This window comes from Phyllopteryx taeniolatus, chromosome 1, assembly GCF_024500385.1.
Source record: "Phyllopteryx taeniolatus isolate TA_2022b chromosome 1, UOR_Ptae_1.2, whole genome shotgun sequence".
NCBI classification, from domain to species: Eukaryota; Metazoa; Chordata; class Actinopteri; order Syngnathiformes; family Syngnathidae; genus Phyllopteryx; species Phyllopteryx taeniolatus.
Window position 1 is genome coordinate 34,298,902 of NC_084502.1, and position 14,446 is coordinate 34,313,347.

Here is a 14,446-nt window from a genome sequence, read left to right on the forward strand (position 1 = left end):
GTAGTATTTAGTTACAAGCTCAAATGAAGTCTGTACGAGCTGCAACAGATGCAGGAGTAATGAACTCCTTTGAAAGGCCTCAGCTGGAAACAATTTGTTATTTGCCTGCTAATCAGGTTCGCCCACGTGGAGTTGATGCAATCGTCAAGAACAGGAAGCACGGCAGACCCTGGTTCAAGCCTTTAAAGGAGACAGGAGGATGAGGGAAAGACTTAGATAAGCTCTTAATGATCTATCCTGGAACAATAACCCCCACAGTCCCCTACAAACGTAGACGGGGTCATCTTTTGGCCCTGCTTTAATTCAGTTAAAGACTGGAGTCAACCAGAAGCTGGTAAAGATTAACCTAATCTGATTTTATTCGATTTAATTTGTCCCATGGGTTATTAAATTACTTTGATTAAAGGATATGTTTGGAACATAATTAGCAAAAAAAGGGCAAGAGAGTTCAAATACAGTTCACCAGAATGGGATGAAAACGTCAAGTCAATTATGAATCTACTTTCCAATCTTTTTTGTTCCACATTGAGTCGTATTATCATACATACAAAATAATAGAAGCAGATATATCAGAGAATATGGAATATCTGCATCTCTTCTAACATTCTATTCAAATATAATAATGAACTTTCCCACCCACCTAACAGCTTTACATATTGTAATAATACCGGTAGTTAAAAGCTAGAATTACATTATTTGAATAGTATTGTAATGTGTTTGCAATACAATGCATGCCTCTACATTTTTTTGTTTTTACCAGACACCACCGAAGAATGGATGGATGAGTGGATGAAGAAAAGTACTTTTTGTTGTTTTGGTGAACACAATGAAATGAAAGCACAGCATCACCTATAGGCCCATCCATCCATTTTCTACAGCTCTTTTTGTCATTAGGATCACAGCTGAGCTGGAACCTATCCCAACTGACTTTGAGCAAGAGGTGGGGTACACTCTATATTGGTAGCTATTTACACTCACATTCACACCTATGGAAAACTGAGTCTTCAATGAACCTAACATATGTTTTTTTTTAAATAGGGGAGAAAAAGATTAGCACTTATTCACCATGCTGCCCAAAATTATTTATTTGTACAATATACAGTATAAATATATCTCTATATCTACACACACACACACACACAATATACAACCCCAATTCCAATGCAGTTGGGACGTTGTGTTAAACATAAATACAATGATTTACAAGTCATGTTCAACCTATATTTAATTGAATACACTACAAAGACAAGATATTTATTGTTCAAACTGATAAACGTTATTGTTTTTAGCAAATAATCATTAACTTAGAATTTTATGGCTGCAACACGTTCCAAAAAAGCTGGGACAGGGTCATGTTTACCACTGTGTTACATCACCTTTTCTTTTAACAACATTCAATAAACGTTTGGGAACTGAGGACACTAATTGTTGAAGCTTTGTAGGTGGAATTCTTTCCCATTCTTGCTTGATGTACAGCTTCAGCTGTTCATCAGTCCGGGGTCTCCGTTGTCGTATTTTATGTTTCATAATGCGCCATACATTTTCAATGGGAGACAGGTCTGGACTGCAGGCAGGCCAGTCTATTTAACGCACTCTTTTACTATGAACCCACGCTGTTATAACACATGCAGAATGTGGTTTGGCATTGTCTTCCTGAAATAAGCAGGGTCGTCCATGAAAAAGACGTTGCTTGGATGGCAGCATATGTTTCTCCAAAACCTGTATGTACCTTTAAGCATTATTGGTGCCTTCACAGATGTGTAATTTACCCATGCCATTGGCACTAACAAAGCCCCATACCATCACAGATACTGGTTTTTGAACTTTGCGTCTATAACAGTCCGGTTGGTTCTTTTCCTCTTTGGCCCGGAGGACACGACATCCACAATTTCCCAAAACAATTTGAAATGTGCACTCATCGGACCACAGAACACTTTTCCACTTTTCATCAGTCCCACCCCCTCCCATAGGTATTGATGCCATTCCCTCCCAAACCCGAGCCAACATTTTACAGAATCCCGCAAAACACATGGTTTCTACTCCTGTCATGGTTTCCACTCACAGTGACTTTCTTGTCATGTTTTGCGCTCCCACCCGGACTTTTGTTGCCGCTCCCGGTGATGTTCGCTTCTGATACTGCCCAATCCCATGATAGGTAGTGAAATTCACTCCCATCCGTGTTGTGTCCCAGGAATCCCGAAAAATGTCACCCTCTATTTCAAACGCTGGTTTCACTCCATAACAGTAATATTGTGTAATATTGTTCAAAAAATTTAATTGTACAAATACTGTAAATGTTATCCCCCTGATCTCCATTTGAGTAAAAAAAAAACAAAAAAAAACGTACCAACAATAATGTAAAATGCTTTGTAAAGAGCAGGGGTGTCAAACTCAAATTCACGGTGGGCCAAAATAAAAAATTGGGCCAAACTCAATATTTATGAAAAATCACTGCGATGTGCATGTTTCCCGTTTCTGCAGAAATGTGGTGTTAAAGGTTATCATTGACAACAAATTTAAATTTTGCTTAAACACTGAATCTGGAATAAACAAACTTTAATATTATCAACACGAGAAATGAAATTTGTGATAAAAGACATCAGTGGTATTTGTTTGTTGTTTTTTATTTAAATAGATAACATGAATTCTTCTGTCTCTCGATCTTCTATTTATCTATCTCCAACTACCTTTCTTTTTGAAGGAAATCTTTTTTCAAAGGCCAACAACAAAACAACAACCCAATTGAATATCCTTCAATAAAAAACCATTAATTCGATTATGTTATTTTCTTTGTTACAGCCACGTTGCTCCGCACACGACAACCAGGTCTGTGTTTTACGTTAGTGAACAGATAATCTGCCTCCGACCTGTCTTGGAAGTTAACCGTTTTCCATCTTTCATTCGGCCATTTTTGGGAAGGGGAAGTGTAAATTTGCTCGAGGAGACTGGTAGCATAGTTGCTAATGCCTGCAACAGAAAGGGAAGGGGCGTTCGTCGGTGTAGACTGATGGGCCAACACACTAGCAAAGCATTCTGGTATTTGTAATATTAGTGGCGCATGTGCTATATACCCTTGCGCCAGCTCTAATACACATTTAATATGGTCTTGCGGGCCAAATATAATTACATCGTGGGCCAAATTTGGCCCCCGGGCCTGTGTTTGACATATATGGTATTGTGTGTACTATTATATAAGATGCATCCACTCAATTAAAAAAAAAACCTGAACCTTGTTAGCCTAACACATAAGGACTGGTTACGAAAGCTAAAGCTAAATTCCAGAAGTTCTAATGGTTTCTATAAGCCCGAGAGAATCTATGACAGTTAGTACTGTTGCATTTTCTATGTGTAATTGTTACTGCTGTGCTAATGCTAACAGTTGTTTGAGGGTTTAAAATTGCTGCAATAATCATGTTAACTTCCCATTGTGTGTTAGATCAATGATCATGGCATGCTGTGTTAAAAGAATTAACATTTGTGATGACATGACAAATAAACACCTTGAAGCGAAAAAGCTTTGACTCTGATTTGGAGAACTTTAACCTATCTGTCTATAACTAAACACTGCACGTTCAGGGAGGGCAGACTAGCAAGAAAACAAAAACTCCGTGTGGAAACAGCATGAAATAACACAGAAGTGAAAATACTGCCAGTGCCACAACAAAAACAAGGTCCAAAATCTTAGGAGTCTGTGACTTGACTGCTTTTTTTCAATGGGCAGGTTGCCTTTAACTTGAAGGCTACATTATAGGCATGATGAGGGTGTCTGCTTGAGTCAAGCAGATCTGTATACAATCCAAATGCTTCATTGTGTGCACATTTTATTTCAAGAGTTCATGGAAAAAATTACACTTATGAACAATAAACTTGAATGTGATTGGGTTTAGGAAAAAATGTGTAAATAAGGTGCATTGCTGATTAAGCCACCAAAAATTGTAATTCAAACTTTTCAGAAGTACAATTTTTTTTACTGGCATTACCACATTACTGGCAACCTTTTATTGCGCAGTGACTGTTTTTATGTCTTCATGTCTCAAAAGTGTTCTCTGTCAATTGACAGTCTGTTGTCATACTGATGATTCTGATGATTCTGATTGTCATGTTTTTTGTTGGACCTTAAAGACATGTTGAGTTGAAAAAAACAACATATTGTCGCATGATGATTGTAATGCCTTGAATCACCATCATAATCATAATCATGTTATGTAAACCATTGGGTGTTTCACTGAACTGGTGTTCAGGACTTCACCATTACTTCTTTACCTCAGGGGAAAACCCACCCTATGAGACTTGTGACCTGAGGGAGAGGTTGTGACTGTCGACCTGAGAAAAATAAGCCCAGTGGTCGTTAAGACTGTGTTTATATGCTACACTTGCATCAAGTGGGTCGCCTTGCCAAAATCACACAAGCAGGGGCGCCAAAAATGACTGTGGGGATAGCGTTGGATGTTGGATGGTGGGGGTTTGCGTTTGTATTCAAGTCTTTGCTGTGTCACCAGGGAGAATGTGGTTTATTAAGTCAACAAATTAGTTTTTGTGTACGCACACAGAAAACACAGTGAATAGTATGGCACACTTACACTTGGATACATTTGCACACAGTGGTGGGATGGAACAAAGTACAAATACTGTACTGCATTTTGTTGCTGTTCTTAAGATGATTTTTCAGATATCCGTACTTGACTTGAGTATTTCTCTTTCTGATGACTTTTCAACTTTTACTCCCTTTATTTAGCCACAGATATTGTATTTGTACTTTGTCCACTCATTATTTTGTCAAAATACACTTCTTGCTTTTTTTTCAACCGCCGTGAATGATGACACAATGTAAAACAGACGTAAATAGAGATTGGTAAAGTCAACCACGATCGAGATCTTGAAGTATGACAAGGTGGCACGTGAATCAAGGAGCATTAACAACAATGACAATAATGGAGAAGAGAGATGTTTCCCATCCATGGCCTTGTTTAAGAGAATTGCTTGATGTTGTGTGCTCCAAGAATAATCTGTTGTGTCTTGAGCCAGCCTTGAAACCACAAGTTTAAAACATTCTGTCTAATCTGAAGAATTTGCTGGCTAATTTATCATTTTTTGTTAGTTCGTTCAAAACAATAGCAAAACTATGGGAACACATTGTTCTGACATTAATGATTTGTTATCAAAATATTTTTTGTAAATAACTGACACTAAAAATTATTTTCCATTTTTTACTTTTGTACTTTAAGTCTGTACTTTTTTTTAAACTTTAACATAGGTGAAGGAGTGGAATCAGTATTTAGAGCTTTTATCAGTCTTCACACAAGTATATGTACTTCTACTTAAGTACAGAGGGTGAGTAATTTTGCCTCGGTTTGAAAATAACCGAAAATACACATGCAGACACAAACACTACTAGTTGCATTCATATTCTGCATCGTAGGCTACTGTGTGTGTGTGTGTGTGTGTGTACGTGTGTGTTTGTGTAGACGTTTTTGTATGAGTGCGTGTGTGTGTGTTTGTATGCGTGCGCACACGTCGGTGCCATCTGATGAGCGCACTCCACGACTGACGATGCAGCTGGGAGCAGCATGAGTTCGGAGCGAGCGGAGTATGACATGGTGTGTCAGAGAGCCGTGACCCTTATTGTCGACCTATGCCTGCACAACAGCACGCTGTTGGAGCAGGACACGTGTCAGGAGTTCCTCTTCCTGTTGTCCGGCCACGGCGCCAAGCATACGGATCAAGGTAAGGAGCAATTTGATCCTGATGATGATGATGTGTGTGTTTGTGTATGCCTGAGGCAGATTGGAGAATTTCTTGCTTGTTTTGTTTCTTGCTCTTTTTTCAGCATGCCTCTGTATGGTCAGTGTTGACCCTTATTGTCGACCTTTGCCTGCACAACAGCACGCTGTTGGAGCAGGTGGCTGCAGTTTGTTCTGCTTGGGTTCTGAGTGTTTGTTTAGAAGCCAGTGTCAGTGTAGAAGACACACTTGACTGAACGACTGGAAAAAATGTCGCTCAATCTTGAACCTGTTACATACTAAAGTTTGTATTAAGTTTCTTGGAAGAGCTTATGGGCAGCGCGGTGTGGTAATGGTTTTTATGTCTACCTCACAGTCACGAGGACTTGGGTTCGGATTGCCTTTGCATGTTCTCCTTGTGCTGGCTTGGTTTTCTTTTTCCCATATTTCAAAAGATCCATGGTAGGTTTATTGAAGATTCTAAAATGCTCATTGGTGAGAATGTGAGTGTGAATGGTTGTTTGTCGATACGCGCCCTTCTGATTGGCTGGTGACCAGTCAGGGTGTACAGCGCCTCTCGCCCAAAGCCAGCTGGGATAGGCTCCAGCTCAGTCAAGACCCTATAATGAGGATAAGCACTATAAAAAAATGAATGGATGGAGGGATGGAAAAATGTATTATATCTTTACTGTTTATCACATTAAATGTTGCTGGTGCACTCATAAACCTGTGAAATAATCCTATTTAGAATGTAATTATTAATATACAGTGGAACCTCTGAGTTTGAACACATAAAAAGCTCAAATTTGTTCAATTTGCAAACTATTTTTACCATGGGCAAGAATAGTAAAAATCTGCTCCACGTATTGCTTTAACAAAAAAATTATGAACAGTACAGACCATGTATACAGCAAATGTGCACATGAAGTACCACGCTTAACTGTCTTACAATTGTACAACTAAGTTAACCTCTGTCAAAACTGTCCAACAGCCGACAATGAAATGGTCCAGCTTAACTTTCATAGCAAATGATAACAAGTATGGTGACACTGGAGTCTTACAGCTTGATGAGTCACCTTACTTCACATAGATGTAACTACTATTTTATATTCTTTTTCATCTCTTCTGACATTCTTCTTTTATACTTTTGTTGAGGTTGCTCTTTATTTTGGAAAAAAAGTTTCACCAAAAAGCCAAAGAAAAATCAAAACACACCAGTATACTGGACAGCCCTTGTTGCTTGCTGAAAGTAGGTGTCTTGAGGTCTTCTGAGGTCTCAAATGACAGCTGACTTTAGAGGCTTCCATCCATCCGTTCTCTACACCGCTTTTCCTGTTCAGGGTCGTGGGGCCTAACCCAGCGGACTTCGGGTGAAAGGCAGACTACACCCTGAACTGGTCGCCAGTCGGTCGCAGGGCACATATAGACACGGGCAACCATTCGCACTCACATTCCTACCGCCTACTGAGTAGGAACCGAACCCACGCTGCCTGCACCAAAGTCAGGCAAGTGTACCACTACACCACCAGTGACACTTTAGAGGCTTATTATGGTAAAGTTTAGAATCTGAGGAGCATTGATGGATCTTTATAACCCTATAAAAGGCACTTGTGTACAACATTTGAGAAAACATTTGAAGACTTAATGCCCCTTTTTCAATGAAATACTTGTCAGATTCAGGCAAAAGCTTCAAAATCCAATTGACACTTAACCTTTTGAGTGTGCTAGTGCAGAAGTAATTGCAGTCCATTTCCATTGGAATGGAATGTTGATGTGAAACACTGGATCCAACAGGTGCTGTGGTTGAAAAAACTAAATAAAATAAATAAAGATTCCAATGTGTGGCAGTTGACACCAACTCTGTAATGCCCATTTCCACCACCCAGAGGACTGGGGTGGAACAGTACCGCTTGACGTGTCCATTATGATTTCTCAACGATTATTGAGCCTTGGTGGAGCTTCACTGACATTATAGTTTTCTTAAAATGTTTTAAAATGTTTTAAAATTATCTAATTTGTCTCTTCAATGATTGGCTGATTCAACCTCAGACATTTATTACAGTGAACTACTCAATTCATATTTTATTCTTCCTGAAATTCCCATTACTATCCTTATATTTATTATTCAGTTCAAATCACATTATTTTTCAATGTCTGCGCCCGAAGCAGTAACAACATAATGAATAGTTATTACACCGATCTTTCCCCCCCTCTCTTCTTGGCTTTTCTCTTACACCAATCTCATCAACCAGATCAAATCAGCCGATAATTTGAATTTTATGCAACCTTTATGATCAGCTGTAATGTGTTAATTATAAATGACATCACTGATCATATCTGCGAATTAAGACATTATCTTGTTTACTCCAGGGACATTCCACGCTGCTGTCTTGTATGTTTGAATCCGAAAGCTAGTTTATTTTTATAACTATTTCATATTTCTTGATTAGATCGCGTGGGCAACTCGGGCTATGGCTAGCTCGCTAGTGTGGCTAAACACAGTGCAGAGCCGCTTCAATAAATCACTAATCATCGCCTCCATGGCGGCTTCATCACCAGATTATGGCCAATAACACATACAAGATGGTAGCGTGGAATGTCTCCGAAGTAAAAGAGATTGTGTCACGCTGGCAGCTCCGCAGCGCTGCACCATGTTTAGCCATGCCAGCACGCTAGCACGCTAGCCTCACTAATAATTGCCTCCAGGGTGGCTTTGTTGCCAGATATTATGTCCAATAATGCGTGGACAACAACTGTGTGCAAATGAGAACTTTATTCATCATTGAAGTTAGGTTAAAAGGACACGAAGCACACCAAAACACCATGACACTTTATGACACTGTGTCGTTACTGTCATAACACCTGTCGGTACATGAGACAGGCCATGAGTAGGAATCTTCAAATACATTAAAATCACAAGTTCAATAGTAACAGTGAAACAGAAATGCATAATTGTTTGTAGACAGATGATGCTGTGGCATCTTACAACACACTGTGCTGTAGAGCTATAATAAGGCCAGCTCGTTCAAGTGTAATGCTGAGTGATATCCATTTGTTTTCGTTTCTATGCTGCATCTTCAAAATGTCTTCACATGTCAGTGGCGCGAAAAGGTTTGGGGAACCCTGCCTTTTTTTTTTTTTTTTAATATTGTGCATTGTTGCAATGTCAGAACATGGAAAATATTTTCAATAATTTTGGAATTGAAATATTCTTTGAAGCATTAATATTCATTTGTGCAATTGCAATGCCCATTAATTGTACTAATATTTTTTATGTTGTAATCGGATCGGTTATCAGTTTATTTAAAGTCCCTAAATGGCGATCCGCCCAAAAACAATACTGATTGTGTAAAGCCTAATAATGAAGTACTTTAATTAGCAACCATAGTAAATTGGCAGGTAGAAAACAGTCAAAATCAGTAAGTAATTCATTTGGTAATAATAATAACTAAAATTCATGTAGTGCCTTTCAAGGTGGTGATCGTCAGATGTCCAACAGTGCGACGAGTGTTGAGTTTGTTGTCAGGATGTGAAATGACAAAGTTAATTGCTGTCACCAGATGTGATCCAAGATGCTTTACTGCTTTACTGGGCCGCCTTTTAGGTGCTGGCACACGCCTCGCCATTCCTGGTCGTCTCCGCTGTCACCCTGCATCATCGTACGCTGCGGTGCCACGGGCGTACACTACATCAAGCTGCTGTTTCACGTGATATCTTCCCACTGATGTAAACAGTTTCTGGCACATAGATTTTAAAAACGAGATACTTGTTGTGATGTTGAGGTTGTATAGGTTTTGAGGTGGGGTCAGATGTCGCCATGTATATATTTTCCACAATGTGTACCTATGTACTGTACGCTTTTATTCCACCAAGTTGTCCAGTCCAGTTCAGCAATTTGGATGTTTAAAGGTACCTTGTTTTGGCTATTTAGACCTCCATAGAGTGACTCGCTAACATGGACTTAGTATAAAAATGTCTATTTTTATACTAAGAAAAACACCTTGGTTTTGTCATATGAGTGTCCAGAAAAGGTCCCTCTGACAGCTACTTCTGTTTGACCCAGTTTTGTATCCTATTTGTCCATATTTGGGTAAGATCGCTCCCTTTCCTCTGATTGGTTGGAGAAAACACGTGTTTGTTATGTTGACAGCGCTGGCTTGGGACCGGATAGGGAAGGCGGAGATCTTTGTTCGTGATGAAGATAAGCTCGAGAAAGTCGAGTGACCTCATTTCAGCCCTCTCGGCAGCAAAACGTCTGGAACTCAGAAATGTGCGGACGATTGTAATTCATATTTCATAGAGACAATATAGATACATCCGTAAGTGCAACTTGAAACTCTACTATGCAAAGCAAAAGCCATTTATCAACAACACCCAGAAACGCCGTCGGCTTCTCTGGGCCCGAGCTCGTCTAAGATGGACTGATGCAAAGTGGAAAAGTGTTGTGTGGTCCGACGAGTCTACATTTCAAATTGTTTTGGGAAATTGCGGACGTCGTGTCCTCCGGGCCAAAGAGGAAAAGACGCAAAGTTCAAAAGCCAGCATCTGTGATGGTATGGGGCTGTGTTAGTGCCAATGGCATGGGTAACTTACACATCTGTGAAGGCACCATTAATGCTGAAAGGTACATACAGGTTTTGGAGAAACATATGCTGCCATCCAAGCAACGTCTTTTTCATGGACGCCCCTGCTTATTTCAGCAAGGCAATGCCAAACCACATTCTGCACGTCTTACAACAGTGTGGCTTCGTAATGAAAGAGTGTGGGTACTAGACTGGCCTGCCTGCAGTCCAGACCTATAAATGCCTGTTGAAAATGTGTGGCGCATTATGAAGCATAAAATATGACAACGGAGACCCCGGACTGTTGAACAGCTGAAGCCGTACATCAAGCAAGAATGGGAAAGAATTCCACCTACAAAGCTTCAACAATTAGTGTCCTCAGTTCCCAAACGTTTATTGAATGTTGTTAAAAGAAAAGGTGATGTAAAACAGTGGTAAACTTGACCCTGTGCCAGCTTTTTTGGAACGTGTTGCAGCCATAAAATTCTAAGTTAATGATTATTTGCTAAAAACAATAAAGTTTATCAGTTTGAACATTAAGTATCTTGTCTTTGTAGTGTATTCAATTAAATATAGGTTGAACATGATTTGCAAATCATTGTATTCTGTTTTTATTTATTTAACACAACGTCCCAACTTCATTGGAATTGGGGTTGTACTATTCCCTCTGGCGTATGTAAGAGGAAAATTGCTTAAGTCCATGGGGGAATGTGTGCAATTTGACAGCAGTAAGAACACAAATAGTGATTTCCCCCCCCCCCCCCCCATGATGTATGGTGTATCTCACAATAAAAAAAAAATGGTTAAGAGGTTAAAAATAATGTTAATTGAGCAAGAGGAAAGCCACACAGAAAACAATGACAACGATAGGAGACATAATTCATGTGGTTCTTTATAACAAGATGATATGTATGAGATATTTTGTTATATTTCAATCCAACCTTTGTGTGAAGGAAACAAAAAAATGTCTGCTATATATTATTAGGAATTTGGCATTATATTGCTATATACAGTATTGCATTGCTCACAGTTCAGTATCTCTACAGGAGAATCAGATATGGATATTATAATTTTCCAGTTAGACCATTTAAAAAAAAAAAAAAAAAAAAAGCACGATGTGAATATGGATAGTCTCCTTCATGTACTTTCAACATTGTGTATCAAACCAACTTATGAACAAAATGTTTAATAGTGTTTTACCGTGACAGGCCCCCTCTCTGCCAACGTGGTAAGAGGGCCAACTTAAAAATAAAAGCTTCGTATATTACTACACTGGATATCAGTGCCATTTTAGGCTTTTATTTTGAAGTTGCCCTGGGAGCATGGTGCTAGCACTTAATGAAGCCTGAACCATACATTCGCCCCCTGGCTGACTAGGTTGTGGGCACTGCTGCAAATGAAGTGCTTTTCATAAGCAGCAGTGCCTGCATTTTAAATGTAAAAAAAAAAAGACAGACGATCAGGCTCATTTAATCGTGGCAGCCAAAATCGTAATCACGATTAAAATTGCAATAATTGTGCCGCCGTAATTTCTGGTTTAAAAACCATCCAATAACTGACTGTGTTGCGTTCTTATGTTACCAATTTCAGTTCATTTTCCGTTGTTATATCGATTAGCATATACTCGTTGTATCTTGATAATATTGTCAGAGTTTATATTATTGTGATGATATCACCCTCCAATTTCCACCCCTTTGTTACCTAAGCCAAGAGAAGTACCAGAAATATTGTTTCAATTCAAGTTTATGGAAGGCCTTGGTGGTGATATCTGTGCTGCAGTCATTACCTATTATTATAGTTCCCATACTTAATTCTGGTTCAGCTTGATTCTTTTGGCTTGCTTAAGGCCAATGTTGCAGAGCGCTCATCTTCATCTCATTGGGTGACGGGTCACGTGGTTGGGAGCTGCCGATTCCTCTCAGTCCTGCAGGGCCTAAAGCCTACTTGAATGTCAAACCTCATTTTGCTCATCAGCCCCTCTTGAGCGTTGGAATCCTGCTTCTTTGCTTCATGTTCATGTTTTTTACATGGATGCATTTTGAACTGTCACATTCAGTCCAGTTTCGTCAAGTCCAGTTCTCCTTGAATGGCTCTCACCACATTTTGATCATCGGTGTCATCATGAGGTGTCAAAGTCGTGTGATTGTTGTAATTGTCTTCGGTCCAGAATTCATCACTTAACATCTTAACGTGGGACATCCATCCATCCATCCATTTTCTGAGCCGCTTCTCCTCACTAGGGTCGCAGGCGTGCTGGAGCCTATCCCAGCTATCATCGGACAGGAGGCGGGGTACACCCTGAACTGGTTGCAAGCCATTCACAGGGCACATACAAACAAACAACCATTCACACTCACATTCACACCTACGGCCAATTTAGAGTCTCCAATGAACCTACCATGCATGTTTTTGGGATGTGGGAGGAAACCGGAGCGCCCGGAGAAAACCCACGCAGGCACGGGGAGAACATGGAAACTCCACACAGGCGGGGCCTTGGATTGAACCCCGGTCCTCAGAACTGTGAGGCAGACACTCTAACCAGTCAACCACCGTGTCCTGGATTAAGAACTCGACAGATTAAAACAAACAAAAAAAAGAGATCCATGAAATGCATGGACAAAGGCTGTTTTCACTGATCTCTCATCTTCAAACTTTCAGGGCTCAAGCAAGAACCCTGTTGAGTTAAATGAAAAACATCCATCAATTTTCTGTACCGCTTATCCTCACTTGCGGGCGTGCTGGAGCCTCTCTCAGCAATCTTCGGGCGGGAGGCGGGGTACACCCTGAACCGGTCGCCAGCCAATCGCAGGGCACATCGAAACAAACAACCATTCGCACTCACATTCACACCTACGGGCAATTTAGAGTCTTCAATCAACCTACTACGCATGTTCTTGGGAAGTGGGAGGAAACCGGAGTGCCCGGAGAAAACCCACCCCGGCACGGGGAGAACATGCAAACGCCACACAGGCGTGGCCGGGATTTAAACCCCGGTCCTCGAAACTGTGAGGCAGATATGCTAACCAGTCGTCCACCGTGCCTAAACGAAAAACAGTAATGTTTAAAATAGCTAAGGTCAAATTCATATTGCTATTCTTTGTCACATTCCAAATTGTCCCAATTTGCTACCGATCATTGTTATTAATTTTGAGCCATTATTGTTTGATGTCAGAGAAGGCCCTCCATTGAGTTTTAGTACTCCATTCAATATATTTATATTAGGTGAATTCAATGGTCAGATTTATGTAAACATGTTCATTGTCACTTCTCTACCTGTCAAAATTTTCAACTCAGTTTCAAACTTTCACGGATCATAGTTGCATGCCAGGCCAAAAATAATGTTATTTTTGGATGTATGAAAATTGATCCAGAATGTTTGAGGTACCTGGAGTAGCGTTATAAACCCATCAGCACTGGCGATTTGGTTTTAAAGTACTCATGCGTCCATAATGAAGGGTCTTCCATTTTCAAAATCACAGTTAACATCTCTGAGATGCTCATTTGTTTTTACCTAACTACAATAAAATGAGTAATTACAGAATCGGAAACTTTAGACCCCCTTTTTCGGGTGTGGCTGGGAGGTAATAAAATATCCTATTTATTGACCAATTAGTTCAGTCCTCATTGTATTTAGGCTGTAACATGAGATGACCACATGAGAGGTCAGCAAGAGCTGATCAACTGCAAATCTGAAATATTGATAATGCAGGTAATGCAGCCCTATGGGGGGCACAAGCCAGTGCAAACTTTAGGCCGGTCCCAAGCCCGGATAAATGCAGAGGATTGCCTCAGGAAGGGCATCCGGTTTAAAACTTTTCCAAACAAATATGAGCATTCATCCAAAGAATTCCATACCGGTTCAGTCGTGGCCCGGGTTAACAACGTCCACCACCAGCGTTGTTAACCTATAGGGCACCGGTGGAAATTCAGCTACTGTGGGTCGAAGACGAAGGAGAGGTGGAAAGTGGTTCTTAGGCAGAAAGAGAAGAGGAAAGCACAGAGCATAGAACTGAATGTGGGGACTTTGAATGTTGGGACTATGACAGGAAAAGCTCGGGAGTTGGTTGACATGATGAGTAGGAGATATAAGGCTGATATATTGTGTGTGCAGGAGAGCAGGTGGAAAGGCTTTGGGGAATGGTTTAAATTACTTTACCATGGTGT

At 40.2% G+C, this 14,446-nt stretch overlaps 1 protein-coding gene across 1 annotated transcript in view; it reads left to right on the forward strand.

Annotated features, from left to right (window-relative positions):
* Positions 1-5,520: 5,520 nt before the first annotated feature.
* Positions 5,521-14,446, forward strand: part of syt6a (synaptotagmin VIa) — a 125,807-nt gene continuing 116,881 nt past the window's right edge. Inside the window, exon 1 of the mRNA XM_061791012.1 lies at positions 5,521-5,724. Within this exon, the coding sequence (XP_061646996.1) occupies positions 5,568-5,724 (157 nt within the window). The 5' untranslated portion in view covers positions 5,521-5,567. The remainder of the gene's footprint in view (positions 5,725-14,446) is intronic.